This window comes from Etheostoma cragini, chromosome 10, assembly GCF_013103735.1.
Source record: "Etheostoma cragini isolate CJK2018 chromosome 10, CSU_Ecrag_1.0, whole genome shotgun sequence".
NCBI lineage: Eukaryota > Metazoa > Chordata > Actinopteri > Perciformes > Percidae > Etheostoma > Etheostoma cragini.
In genome coordinates, this window is record NC_048416.1 from 3,532,752 (window position 1) to 3,548,541 (window position 15,790).

The window sequence follows — 15,790 nt, forward strand, 5'->3', positions numbered from 1 at the left end:
GCGCACGTACGCACACACGTACACACGAGAACATGGTTATATGACACGCTGTTTGTCAAGAGCAATCTTTGTAATTATGTAACTTCCATTTGCATGTGCAGAAATTGTCTTTGGGCCTGTTATCTTCTGCAGGGAGATCTGAGGTCAGAAGCTGAAGGAACACAACGGTTTAACATTTGATGAAGGCTTCATTCGACAGTATTTTGATGTCAACATTGAGTGACATGACTCCCTGTAATGTGAAACGGTTGCATGTGAAGTGCCAGCGCAATGACTGTAACGGACCACTCTGCAGCGTTTCAGTGTCGGACAATTTGCAACGCCAAAGAAAGCCAGATGGACCAATCCAGTGGATACAGGACTCAACGGGTGGCAAAAAGAGGACGTTTGAAATACCCATGTTGCTCTGTTAGTGTTGGATATGTAAGTAAAGTAGGCAAACTGTTTGACAACCTTCATTTATGTCAGTTTGCTTTGCAATTTTTATGCGCTCCTGTCCTGTCCGTTCTATCCATATCAAGCTTTAAAACAACGGTCTTTAATGTTGTTGTTTTTTAGGCCAATTGCTCCTTAGCTTAAAAAGAGAGAGCAGGGACCCTTAACTTTTCACACCTAGGGACACCTAGCATAAACACCAAATCTAAACCCTGATTTGCACCAACTGAAGAGGTTTCCATTAAAGTCAACGTGACTGGGGAACAGTTGCGTTCCGACTCCGTCCCAGCTCACATCCGGTTAATTTTCAAAATAAAATAGACCGTGCTCTCTAAAAAAAATGTCATAATGGGCGAAGACAGGCTTGAAGTCAACGGGTCAGAGGTTTTGTGATTCTGTTTGTAGAAACTACATCCTTTTATATTGCGCGATCATACATGATTTGGCGATATCTTGTGGGTCCTCGTGACTTCAGCTGTCAGTCATGATCTGCAGCTGGTGAAAATCAGGGGTTGATTTCACAGTACACTTTTGCCTTAACAGAAGATTTTTTTTAGCAACGTGTTATTGTCTTCCCATAATACATTTATGGATGCTTATTGAAACATTGAGGGAAGCATTGCTCTTTACTGGCTGTGGGGAAGTTAACCTATTTCATATTTGCCAAACCAGTTATACCTCATCTTGATGCCCTGCTACAAAAAAAACTTTTTATTTGCATTTTTTGAAATATTTCAAGTCCATATGTGTTTGTGTTATGTGGTAAATGTGAAAATGAACTGCTACCTCCTGTGTCAGCTCTAGAAAAGAAAAGAAATAAGAGGAGAAATAAGGCCAATCACAGCAGCTGGTCAGTCTGATGTCATGTTGCCTGAGCTCATTACTATTCATGAGCTCGCCCAGTTGTGCTGGGTAAAGAATACTGATAGCCAGTGGCTAACTGTAAGCCAATCAGAGTCAAGCAGCTTAGCTCTTTGCATATCAATGAGAACTGGCACAAGAGAGAAGTTCACGTCAACAAGGCTTAGAGGATGAGGACCAACAGATTAGTTTTGCACATAGGCATGGGGTAAGTTAGCCCACCTCCGATGAGGACAGCACAAATGTGAGTTATCGGGAACTGTTTTGCACGCAGTGAATGAGACTACTGCAGACGAGGACACCCTTACTGCAATTTTTTATAGCTTGTGGTCTATGTTGAGATTTATTGATCGAGTTTTTTTTTGCAAGTGTTTGGCAATGATCTCCTGTGTTGTGAGTTAAACAGGAATGGACTAAAAAAAATGAAGAACCACATCCAGTATGCATACAAAGTGGCAAAAGACAAAGTCAGCCTCAACACAAGGTATGTTGCTTTGACTGAGAGAGACAGATGACCTCACATCAGCATGTTAGGCGTGCACACACACACACACACACACACACACAGTCTCAGATAGCGTGTGAGTTTGTATGTATGAATGATAGTGCTTTCATAGGCAATATGAGTGTATTGGAGATTAATGGAACACTGCTGGTGAATGACACCATGGGAAATATGATCTATTACTATCTCTCTCTCACACGCACACAAACACGCACGCACTCTCTCTTTCCTATGATTTTTCCTTGAAACCACTTCCTTTTAAAAATGGTGTTTTTTTTATTCAACATACAGTATGTACACAATCTGATTATGACAGCAGAATAAGTGAATGTTTTTAACTAAACTGAAACCCATCCCTTGACATAACTGTGCAGCGGCAGTCAGCAGGTGTTTGTTGCCACCTTGGAGCACAACGCCACCTACTGGTCTGGTGCAGTGTCACATGTGCAGTAATGATCGGAGGGGAGGAGGAGAATACACCCTGCTGTCAGCTGTTTTTTCTTGGCTGTTATGATTTCATTACTTACTACCCAGTGTGTACTTCTCTCCTCTAACATTCAAGTTACTGATTCATATCACACCAATCAAGTGAAGATTGTCAAAGCTAGGCAGACAAAGACGACACAGAGAGAGACAGACAGACAGACACAGAGAGAGACAGACAGACTCAAGGCACCAATCAGAGCTGTAGTGAGCATACCGCCTCACAAGTTACAGTAACAACTTATAGTAACTGCAGAATTAAAAAGGTTGTAAAGTATAATACCAGAAATGGTTACTTATTGTTATTACTGATGCATTAAAATGTAAGCAGTGTTTTAATTTTAGGGTTGTTCGAGGTGGAGCCAATTTTACCTGCTTTATATACTGTTGCTCAATAGATTTTATAAATGTATCACATGTTTTGTGTGTAATGTGAAATAGAATGGAGTAAAAAGTAGCAGATCTTCCTCCAAAACAGTGTTTTGTAAACTGAGGTCCAGGGAACTCCAGGGGTCCTTGAGGGGGTTCCAGGGGGTCCCCAGCAAAAATGGGGAATCATTCATTTTCACTATCAATCCATCCATAAGTTACACAATGACAGGATGTAGGACTGTTTTGGTCATGGGTTGCATACACTTTCTGATATGATAATAAATCATATCAGATGGGGGACCCCGGGACAAAATCCTGGGAAATGGGGGTCCCTGGTCTAATTTTGTGTCAGTTTAGTAGTCAAGTAAAGTACCTCAAAAGTGTACTTTCTTTCACGCTGAGTATGTTTGCATGCACACCAATATTCCATTATTTATTAATATGACAATATTCTGAATTTTACACAGGTCATGTAAACAGCATATTCCGGGTGGATATTCGAAATAAGGCCTTTTTCCGAATAAAGCATTTTTTCCGATTACGACAATTGATATTCCGATGTTATTCGGGTTTTAGAGCCTTTCTTTAGACATGTTTACAGCGCATTCGCAACATGTGTGTCAATTTGGGTTTTTAACCCCAGTTTACGGCCTATGGCCTGTTTACGGTTTATGGCCGGCTCCGTGCGTTGCTATGGTTACCGTACACAAACCAACCAGCCGACAGCTTGCAAGGCTGCAGACCTGATAAGAAGGAGAAACACTGCTACTGTTACACATTTTCAAAGACCGGGATATCAACAGGTTTTTGGATATGCGCACACATCGCCACGCCGATATTTTCAAGAAGCTGGATGAAGGGATGAGTCTGCAACCGCTCAGAAACTTTGGAAAAATTATACTTTGCGCGGCTACATGTGAACGGGAATATTCACTATCATTACCTATGTAAACAGCTTAGTCAGAATATTGCTATTATCGGAATTATGGTAAAAACCGTAATATTATGTGAATATAAATGTAGTCAATGTTCAGTGGAGAAAGTTTCCTACATTGGACATTTTTTTCATGCTTCAAATGTCTCAAAACCAGCAGTTTTTAGGGATATTCCCAAAAAGATGGCTTATTTTTTTAACCAGCATGGTGATATAGCCCGCACCAACATTAAAAACTCATGTAGAGACCTTCCAAAATAAGAGCTGAGGGGACAATTCTTTTCTATTTTTTATCTTTTTTTGTGTGTTGTGCTTATTGTTTCTTTCTCCATTGATACATTTAAATATTATTTTCTGTATTTTTTTAAAATTAATTTAGTTTTTTTTCATTTGTGCAAATAACCAAATTGACTGTGCTGTGCCATGTTATCATATCAAGCATGCTATTAGCCACCTGGGGACATTTTCTCATCTCATTAGATGGAGAATTATTATGGACAGAACATACGGGCCTTCTGTTCAAGCCCTTCTCGAAAATATGGTTGAAGTGGGTTAATATAGATCTACCTAATTTGTTTGAATTAATCTCCCACAATGCACCAATCTTTTTACAGTGTGTAATCTGTCTGAAGTTACAACATTTCACCAGTAGACGTCTCTCCAACTCTACTCTGAGCTTTACACAGAGACAGTATACTAGAAGGAGGTAGGACAGCGACAGCCAGGATAGGAAGGGAGGGGGGTGGAGGGAATGCAGGAGGGGGGGGGGGGGGGGGGGGGGGGAAGAAAAATAGTGAAATTTAACTAATTACCAAATATTTGCTCTGCAGTGAAGTGAACTCAAATTGCTTCCATTAGTATGAGACATTTAAAAAAAAAAAAAGCTCCGCTTCTCTCTCCAACTCCGCCTGCCTCCATCCATCCATCCCACTCTCCTTCCCTCGTGTTCCTCTCTTCCTCTCTGTTCTGTTCTATCGCCACTCCCCACTCCGTCTATCTTTCCCAGATATTTACCATTAGTAATGAGTCACTTTCTGCCATCTCTCAATATCAGTGCACACCAAAATGGGAGCGGAATTTGAACGTCGAATTTGAACGATGCTCTCTTACTTATTGGGCATACAAAGAGACGTAAACAGTACTGGTCGAGGCTTCTGCATTTGTGGGAGAGGAATATGATGAAGGAAATATGAATCATAACCTTTCTCCCTGCCGTGCTCTTTGTCTCTCTGAACAACCAAACACACCTTGTTGAATTCCACAGCCTTACACATTACACATCTTTCTCTCTGTCTTTGTCTTTTAGGTTTCTTCCACTGGCTTCAATAGAGAGGCATTTCGGATCTGTTACCAAAGCAATTTGTTAAGAAACAACGACGATGAAATAAAAATAGATATGAATAAAGTGTGTCTCCAGACGTACCATCTGTCCCTTCTTTCACCAGGAACCATGCGATGCTAAAATGCCTTGAGATGCAGCTTCTTTTTTGTAAAAATATTTTAGCTTCACCCTCTTAATTTTTGACAGAACAGTTGTGTGGCAAAGGGGCGAGAGGGAAAAGACATGCAACAAATCACTACAAGTCAGACTCAAACCCTGGCCCTCTGCAGCAAGGCATACACCTCTCAGTAAATGTGTGCCCGCTCTACCACTGAGCCAACCTGGCCATAAAAAGCTAAATTATATTCTCGAAATCGAGTCAGCTTTTAAGCCAACACAGAAGAAGTGTTACCAACACATCCATGCTAACAGTAGTGGAATGTGACTAGGCTAAGTACATTTACTCTGTAGGCTACTTGTACTTAACTTGAGTCGTTTCCTGCCACTTTCTACTTCTACTCCCCAACATGTCAGAGGGAAATAGTGTACTTTTTACTCCACTACATTAACCTGACAGCTTTAGTTACTTTACAAATTAAGATCTTTGCACGCAAATAAAATGTTTGTAAAATATGAAGTTTCCTTATAAATGAACACCACCCAACAATAAAAATACAGCTGTAATGATTGTCTGATTTAAGATTTAGTTGACTGACAGAACTGCTTGCATCATTTCCAGTTTCTAAAATATGGGGATTATTCTGCATAGAGTACTTTTTTTTTTACTATTTTTGCCAGCTATCCTTCCTGGGTTAGGAAGCAGAGACTGTGTTGTGTTTTTCCCTTCGAAACTGTGTATTCTTCATATTAATGTAGAATTATAGTTTGCTCTTCTTATGTAAACTAAATGGATCTAGTAGAGGTTTGTGATTGGTTATGCTGTGACAATAACGCCTCTTTTACGTGGATTGTCTACTAATAGGTAGATTGAACTAGTTGTTAACCACCGTTGTGATACAGCTTATGCCGGACCGTGATTGTTGGGTGAAGCCGGGTAACTGAAAGAAATCCAGGATCATGTTAATCTTGATTCGTAGTACAGGCCTCAGGACTAGTTGAGACCGAGTCAAGACCAAGTCCAATAGAGGTTTTGAGTCCAATTCAAGAAGAAAAAAGAATCCTGTTAAAGGCGGCTTACCTAACTTTTCCTAATTTATGTGATACGAGAGACTGTTCATCTTCTATTTAAGATCGGACTCCAACCCTGAGCTGCTGCGTTGAGGATTAAGCCTCTGAACAGGGGCGCCCGCTCTACCAGGTGAGCTATCCAGGTGTCCAATCAATTATTTTTTAATGTTAAAAATGCAAGTGTAGACCAAAACAAGGTATAATCAAATTAGGCCATATGTTACACATAAGGTGGAAGGGCTACTTCACATTTTAGATGTTTAGATGTTGAAGTTACTTTTTTCGAGAAAAAAAAAAGCATATTGTGCTGGATTTGGTCGAGACCAACTAGAGTATTTGGCGAGTCCAATGGCCGAGTCAGAGACAAGTCTGAGTCCAAACACCAACGAGTCCAAGACATGTCCGAGACAATAGGAAAACAATAGAAAACATACCTCATTGCCCACCGTTTCACACTTTTCCGACTGTTGGGACTGAACTGGGTCAAAGGGAAGTTTGGGGCTTTAACGCCCATCGTCCCTTCCTTGTCCCAAATCAGTCCTGACTGTTTTGTGAATGTAGTTTTTGCTAAGATTGGAGCCTCTGATGAACCCAAACTCAAACCTTCAGAACCTTTGAATGACAGAGAAACCAGATCGGTTTAGTCCCTGTCTGTTCCTCTGTCTATTATTTTCTTTCAATCCCTCCTCTTTTTTGTCAGCTCTTATTAGCCTCCCTCCCTCAGTCCATTTTTTCTTTCTAGCAAGACTCTCGTCATGCTGGCTGAAGGCAGCTCTTTCTGCTCTGTCAGTTACAATAAGTAGCTGTGCATGGTGTGTGTACTGTAGGTGTGTGTGTGGCTGTGGGAGTGCATGTGTGCAACATAGATGCATCAACCCATTACCTTGGGTCACTGCAGGTTGGGAGCACACCGTAATTCAATCACACACACACACACACACACACAGTGCATGAAATCAGGCTTTACTAACTTGTGCTAACTTAGGATACCTTGTCCTTTGTTTAGGTTGTCATGTTTAGTTCAGGAGCTCTAATCTGACCCTATTAGCTTCGAGGCTTCAGGCCAGGAAGCACTGGAACACTGTGCTGGCTAGTTAGCCAGGTTAGTGAACCTTTCAAAAAGTAGCCTACATTAGAGGTGGAAATTACAAATGCTCATTCAAATAATTTTGCTCAGTTCATTTTAGAGGTTAATAGTGTGTTAGTTCATGTACATCGCTGTTCAACACGGCGCGACTGTGTTCGGTCTCTTAAAACTAAAGAAGTCTGTTGCTGGTTCAACTGTTTTGTTTGGTTCAAAACTCCACACAAAGTTTGTACATTCAATCTCATCTGATTGTCTCATGCAATAAACACTCACACTTCCATATTTGCCGAATAAATAATTAATTGATTACATTTTAGATCCTTTTATGGTTGTAAAAAAATTATTTAGGTAATTTGGGGTTTCCTTGCAGACATGGCGGGGTCAATAAAGACATATAAGTGGTTGAACAAGGAGACGAGAGACTTAACTTTAATTTACGAGCAAAATGTAACTATTTACTATTAACTATGTAACTGGCATTTATGTGCATCTATATCTATATAAAATTCATAGAGCTTTCTATTACCCTGTTTTTATAAGGAGTCATGCTCGTAAATTGCTTTACGTTGCGCTGAATGACAATAAACGAATCTTGAATCTTAAATCTAATATCCAACATGAGCCTACAAACTATATGACATTTTATGAATAAAAACTTAAGTCAGCTATCATATTTCAGCTCATTGTTTTCATTTTCCGGCCGGCAGTTTCTAACACCATTGCCGGAGCATTATATGATGATATATGTGGTGTTCACGGCTTGTTTTGCTGTCATAAGATGGCCAAAATAACATTCATATATACATATAATAAGGATGAATGTACATCTACTTAAGGTGATTTACTCATCTTTAGCTGTACACAATCCCCACAAATATCCACCACCATAACGTATGTTGTGTAAACTGATTTGATAATAGTGTTACTTCTTCTTACAGTGATGAACACATGCTATATTTTTTATTGTCAGTTGCTGCTCCTTATTAATACAGCTCTAAGCACAGCCTTGTCACTCCCTTATTCAGCCTTGAACCTATTCTAATGGTCATGTCTTTTGGCTGACGTGCCCATCAAAAAATTACATTTTTAATTATACCAGCCGATTATTCACAGCTATAAGTTATAAATATATTTGAAAACATTTGCATGAACTTCCAAACAAAATCATGCAAAAACCATGTAGTTTTATTTGTAATCAAACCCTGTCAGCTTGCTCTCAAAACACCTACAAAAAGGAAGAAAAAAAAAAGGTTTACTCGGAAAATAAAATCAGGTTGCTTAGTGATTAGCTTAAAACACTTCTTAGCCTGACAGAATTATCTGGTGAGTCACACTGATTGGGGGACTAGTTTCCAGGTTAAAGCTGTTATCTTGCTCATTTCCTTTACATCTATACTGATCACAGAGAAGGAGATGTAGATAAAGAGTAAGCTTTTGGACAACTGAGATGTGGATTGTTCAGAGTGGGCTGGTAAAAGATAAAGAGATTAAGAGAGTGAAAGCAGAAGAAGACATGAATGTGTTTTAGAAATATATGGAGAGGCCCACTTCATTCGGAATGCATAGGAAACTGCTACGAGATGTGCAAACCATACAGTACACAGAGTGCGCTCCATCATCCACCCTAATCCATTAGGGCACCCACATATGCTTTGCTACATGTTACATTACAATAATTTGAAGCTGATGGAGTACTGCAGCTGGAAAGAATACTTAAAACATGTACTGATACCTGCTTCAAGTTTCAGCTACTTGAGTATTCCACTGTGTGTTCCTTTATTTTGTATGTGTGTATGGTAAAGTATACTTTGATACAGGAGAGTGCTTTTAAAGGTCCCATATTGTAAAAAGTGAGATTCCCATGTCTTTTTTTTTTTTTTTTACTATGGAGCAGGTTGAGGTGTTGAGGTGTATACTGTAAATACGTTTCAGATTGCTCAATCCACAGAAAATCTGCACACAGTATTTAGAAGCTGTGCCTTTATACGAGCTGTCAGGACCTCATGGTTGTGATGTCACAACTATACTATATATCGGTAGAAAGTGCCGTTATGGTGCCCTTACAGTCATTCCCTGGCTGCAATGATGGTGCAGAGATGCAGGGTGCCAACACATTCTCACTCACATCTCGTAAAATATGGACTCTTGGTCAGGTGCCTTAGTTGTTGTTTCATATAACGCGCTTGGTCGGGACCATTGGCGTACCATTTGACGCGCTTGGTTGGGGTTACTATCCCCTTTTGACGCTGTTAGGTTAAGGAAAAGCTTGTGGGTAGGCTAAAGGTTCTGTGACTCGCTGTAACCGGATGGTTAGGTTCAGGAACAGGTTGTGGGTGGATTTACGGTTCTGTGACACGCGTGAATAACGGCCCGGTTAAAGAAGAAAGTGGCTTCCCTGACACAATAGGACGGCAATAATGAGATGGTTAAGGACACGTGGGACACCATCCCCCCAACCAACCTCCCTACGCGGAATTTGCCCCTTACATACAACTCGATAAACCCCATCTAGATGCTGCTCTCCCCACTACGTTCTACATAGACACCAAAGGGTGCCTTTTTTGTTCCATCATGCGCTGACAGACACTGTCCAAACGGGTTGAGGGTGCAGATGTAGATGACCTGGAAATGCTGGCCAATCAGAGCGGACTCTGCGTTTTTTGCAGGGGGGGCTTAAAAGACAGGTGCTAAAAGGACGTGTTTCAGACAGAGGGTAAGCCTCGCACTGGCAGACCTTCCTCCACAGCGCTGCGAAGAAGGGTCTGTGTAGAAAAACATGCTCTGGTTCATTGACATGTCTTTCAACCAATCACAACATCTTGGGTGGTGCTAAGCGCCAGGCGGAGCAACTGTGCCTATGCAAAATAGCCTCGGGAAGGAACTTGCTTTGGTGGAACATGTGTACGTTTAAAGGTGTTTTAAAGTCAGAAAACTCAGATTGGACAGATAGTCTAGCTAGCTGTCTGGATTTACCCTGCAGAGATCTGAGGAGCAGGTATCCATTGTCCTCAGAAATCCACCGGAGGTTAGAATTCCAACACAAAGAAAGTGTAAGGTGATGGACATTACGACAGTAAGAAAAAGATTGTTTTTTTGAACATTAGAGCATAAAACTACCCTCGTAGAAGCCCAAAATTCAAGTATAAACCTTAAAATGAGCATAACATGGGACCTTTAAACAATCCCATTACACGTAATGCCTACCATGAGGGGAATGTGTGTGTGTTGCGGTGTATAGGTCTGATCAAACGTGCACACACAAATGCAGAATATGCTGATAGTTATATAATAGCAATGCTGCCAGTTGCTTTACTATAAAACCTTGCACAGAAACACACACAGCACACACTCCTGCATTCATCCAGGTAATTACAGTGTGAAGTAATGACGACCCCACAGTTCTCATCTTGTGGAGGTGTGTGTCAGTGTGATCCAGTGTGTGTGTACTTGTGCATGTGAGTCCCTAAGGTGCTAGTTAAGTATAGTAAGATAGATTTGACACCTATGGCGTTCAGTGGGAATCGGGCGGGGAGTCAGAAGGAACTCTTTTTTTCTCTCCCTCTCTTTTCTCTTTTCGCCTTCATTTCGGCACTCCAAATGTTCCCATCCACCCCTCCGCTTCCCCTTTTTTTTTCTCTTTGTCCGCATCTTTTATTTCTTTTTTGTTCTCCATCTCAGTGCCTTGTTTAGTCTCACACCGTTTCAGAGCCTGTTCATCTCTTTCCACATCCCCCCCCCCGCCCCCACTCTTCTGCATGACGGTCATTTATTTCATGTAGTGGGCATTCATGCAGCCCTTGTTTCCACTGAAATGTAAGGCAGGGGAGACAATTCACCCCCTCCTCCGTTGCCGTTTCTCTTTGTCTCTCTAGGTTTGTCTCTCTTTCTGCGGGTCGTGGCCTCTAACCCGAACAGGTCCGTTCTCTCTGCTTATCAGATGGAAAGCAAGATACGGCAGGACTGCTGCAAATGTTTTACAAAGGGAGCTGTGCCCTCATGCATTTTTCAGCAGAATATTTAAAGCTGTAACTGTGAGCTCCTGTTTCTTTAATTTTGTCTCCATCTGTGCTGCTCAGCACTGTCTGCTGTGGTGTATTTTCACCACGCGTTCTGCAGATCACCTGTCAATCAAACAGAGTGTTACAGTACTGTACTGTAGGATCTTTTCTTTTTGATTCTGTGTTGTTGTGTGATTCTGTCTGAGAGTCTATATACGTGCTGCTATTTTCTTTTTGTCATCTGTTTCAGAGCAACTAACCAAACGTTTGAAATTAATCTTAGGAAGGGCTTTTATATCTTGCACATTTCATGATGACAGCACACATTTAAAGTCTTAATTATCTTGGAAGCTCTTCACATCCACAATTATTTACTGGGCCATAAAAGTAACATCAGATCCTGAGCTGCCTGGCGGGGTAATCTTTTTAAAAAGAATCCTATGGAGAAATGGAATATGTCCCAGGTAACTAGAGCAGATACAGTTTTATATTTAGCATGCCAGGGTTTTTGGGGCATTTTTGTCATTTTATTTTGCTAATTTAATGGTCTGCCTCCGAAGAACACAAAGAGGCCACCAATGGCGGGGGTGAAAAAAAGGTTTAGAGCCAGCAAAATCATTAAAATATCTATTTGCACTCAAATATCCGTCTAACTCTGTGAATTAAGAGTTTATTTTGACCAAACCAGTACTGGTGATTGTTGGATAATCCAACAGTGGACAAACCAACAGACCAACCGAGTTTGGTGAGTTTTCTTTTGTTAAGCCAAGTTTTAATGAAACGTGTTTTACGATGATTTAACAAAGCAATTAGTTTGGTAAAAGAAAGAAACTTTAGAAGAAAAGATAGAAATTCAGAAGGTGTATGGTTGTATTTTTCTGTTTATTAAGGAAAATAGGTGTTTTATTTTGAGATCTTTGTACATTTTGTTAATTTATTAAACCACATAGCAAAGAGAGCTTGTGGAACATAACTCAAACACACCTCTCAGCTGGAGAACTCTGAAAAATTGTTCCGAAAAAAGACTTCCCTTCATCACTTGCTGGTGCAATGCAAATTGGTTAAATAATTAATTTCAGTGCAATGTTTGGTTCTCAGTTCTGAGTTTGTTAAGTTTTTTTTCAGGTATACGATGGCTTCAAACTGTATCACAAAAGCTGAAAGTATCTATCTATCAGCTTTCAGTAGATAATAATAATTGACAACCTTACTAAAGTTTGATCTTCCCAAACTAATTTTCTTTTCTTTAAGTGTAAGTTTATCATCTTTAGCAACAGAATAGCAGCTGTGGGGTGCCACAGGGCTTCGTTGTAGGCCCTATTTAAAATTCCCTATGCTTACATATACGATACATTTTTCTGCGAGGATGTTAGGTTCAAATTTGAAACTGTATGTTTTTTTTTTAATGAGCAATTTATTTGCAAGCTCTTATCTTTTTATTATTATTTTGATTAATTTGTCACTCAGATTCATTATTTGAAGAAAAGTGACAGTAATGAGATAATTCCAGGCAAATTCTGGCAGGTTTTCTTAATTCTATCCAACTACAATAGGAGGAAGGAAAAAGAAAGAGATAGTAATCTACCTTTCTTCTGCAGTATAGCACTCCCACTGCGCCTCCCTATGTGGTTCTCCACATAACAGGTGTAGTTGGCCAGGTCTGCCTCCTCCACAGCATCAAACATTAGGGATAGCTGCACCTCCTTCTCCCCTAAATGCTCCCTCAAAATCCTGGACAAACACACAAAGAGAAGATGATATTCACAGACAGCAAGGACAACTCTTTTCCTCAAATATACTCCATTAAAATCCAATTAAGGAAGACGAGGAGAACATAAACAAGTATGCAACATTAGGTGGATTAGCTGGAGTTTCCTCTGTCTTCTTTGAGAGAAGAAAGAAGAGGAAGAGGGGGAGTAAGAGAACAGGGACAGAAAAACACATCTTAGAGACAGGTGGCGGTCCATATCACCTAAATGACTCTAGGAGGAGAAAGAGGATAACAGGAGGCAAGGGGAAAGTAAGAGGAGAGGAAAAATGAGGAGTGTAGTGCAGATGAAAAAAGGAGGACAGAGGGACGGGGGCAAGGAGGCATGTGTAGAAAACATTGGCGACAGCTGGAAAAAGCCTCTCCTCATGGTGAGGTCATACTCCTCTAACAAGCCTGCAAGGAAGAGAGGAGGTGGAGGAGGGGAGACTGAATTGATATTTGGGTCACAACATGCACCTTTGAGCCTGATTAACGGTCAGATTCGGCCACAATCGGTGATATCTGCGCTGATTTGGCAATTCAGAGCAGTCGGCACAGATGCTTCAAAAAGACACTCCAAGAACCAATGTGTGCTTCTTTTACAGATATATTTACAAACATCTTTTGCATTTCTAATCCAAAAGAATGTCAAACTTGGCACCGCACTTACTTGTGCCCGTAAAGTAAGTTAATACAGGAAGCAAGTCCTGTGTTCTTGTGCATATTTCTTGAATCTCCACGGTCAAACCAGCTCATTTCATTAAAATGATCATATCTGCTGTGGTCATCGAGACGTCCCTCTGCCGGCGTCTGTCTCCAATTTTAGCTGCAGCTGGTTTGGCTACGGATTTGCAAAGCTTGACCACAGTCTATTTCTGTGATAGAAGCTGGAAGCTGCGTACCGAGAACACCTCTTTAAGCAGATCTCGGTACGCTTGTTTGGTCCATTTTTGGTGTGCACCTGAGTGTGAATGCCGCGTTCTCTCCGGCCCTGACGAACCGCACCAGTGGGACAAACTAACTCTAGTGTGATTCAACCAAACTAAACGAGGCAGGTGTGAAAGCGCCCTTAGAGCCCGAATCTTTGATCTGAACTGGGCTTTACATTAGTCGTTGTCCGGTATTCCAGAATTTAAGCCAAGTTTATCGTGTTGGAAATTGGGCATGGAGATTGTCCGTTTATTCAGCTGGCGGTTAATCCCTCGCAGAGGTGGGTAGAGTAGCCAAAAATTGTACTCAAGTAAAAGTACTGTTACTTCAGAATAATTTGACTCAAGTAAAAGTAAAAGTAGTCATCCAAATAATTACTTGAGTAAGAGTAAAAAAGTACTTGATGAAAAAACTACTCAAGTAGTGAGTAACTGTTGAGTAACAGCTGATTTATTTCTTAACACAAGCATCAATCAGACAGACAGAAATACAAAATAATCATATTTAGGCAAATTATAGTTCATCCAATCAATAAAATAAATTAAAATATATTTATTAATTACAAATTAGCTTACTTGAGAGACTTGTCACATCAAATTTCGATGGATACTGCATGTGTAAAACATTCTGTATGTAACATTAAAGACAAACAGCCACCTCTCCACAGCAAAAACTAAAACTACCGCTACGTCTCCTCAGCTTAGATGTTGAGTTGTTGAAGGCTCACATGTCCGTTTGTTTGGTCGACACAGAAGACGCCGCATAACGGAGCTGCTGTTTCGCACTTTTCATAAGGTAACCATGCTTTCACTATGAGGCCGAGGGGGGGGGGGGGTCCTCTTGGTCTTCGTTGCCTTGGCGACGTTTAAATCTGACGTCTTTGCTTTTCTATGACTATAAAGCTAACTTCTTTATATATCTATGGGCTAACCTGTCCCGCTGCTGAAACAAGTGTGGTCACGTGACTGCACATTGACGTGTGATTGTTAAGCACAGTCACGTGGTAGAGCCTTTAGCGGAAGACTCTCTCTCTCTGTCAAAATAAAACATTAAAATGAGACGTACGCGGGGGTAAAAACAATGAAGCGTAGTAACGAGTAACAAGCTTATTGTAGCCTAATGTAGCGGAGTAAGAGTACAGTTTATTTTTCACTAATCTACTCAAGTAAAAGTAAAAGTATAGTGATTTAAAACTACTCCTAGAAGTACAATTTTTTCAAAAACTTACTCAAGTAAATGTAACGGAGTAAATGTAACTCGTTACTACCCACCTCTGATCCCTCGTGGTCGTATATCATCTTGTCCCACGAAATACAGCAAACATTGTACATTATAAATTATAAATCGTTCACGAAGCTGACAGGAAGACAGTTGGACAGGCTTATGTCTTTTAGGATCACAATGTAATAATTAGTTACCATTTAGGTAACCAGTTAGCCATGCTCCTGATAGCAACACTTTGTTAGAGCAAATAAACACTGTTTAATCCTTTAATTAAAAGTATGCAACTGTTTTTGGGAAAGGAAATAAATCCCTGCTCAAGGGAGGAGTTTAGTGAACAGTCAATGACAGTGACAGTTGACCATTTAATTTACCCCCTACCTACTATTGACAAAGCCTGTCCTTTGGTCCAGAGGGGAGTGTGGGTACACGATCCGTCCTGCCTACACGATCCGTTCTGCGCATGCGCACGATGTTCACGCATGCGCATAAATACGTAGCTGAAAACCTGGCTGTTTCCCTGCACTATTGGTACCACGCATGCGTCGGAACACTTGACGGCCAAGCGTCACAACGGACAGCTTTTTTTTTTTTTTCTTTTTTTTTATTAACAAAGAACAATTATACCGCCAGTATGTACATATACGAAAAGTCAATACCAGAGGTGCATATACAGAATATATATATATATATAAAATTACGTAT

General features: G+C 40.5%; 1 protein-coding gene across 5 annotated transcripts in view; it reads right to left on the reverse strand.

Moving 5' to 3' along the window:
• The window catches only part of il1rapl2 (interleukin 1 receptor accessory protein-like 2), a 464,615-nt gene that overhangs the window by 19,275 nt on the left and 429,550 nt on the right, over positions 1 to 15,790 (reverse strand). For all 5 annotated transcript variants that reach the window (XM_034882944.1, XM_034882941.1, XM_034882942.1 and 2 more), the window contains one exon: positions 12,770 to 12,915. In XM_034882944.1, coding sequence (XP_034738835.1) covers positions 12,770 to 12,915 — 146 coding nt within the window. The remainder of the gene's footprint in view (positions 1 to 12,769; positions 12,916 to 15,790) is intronic.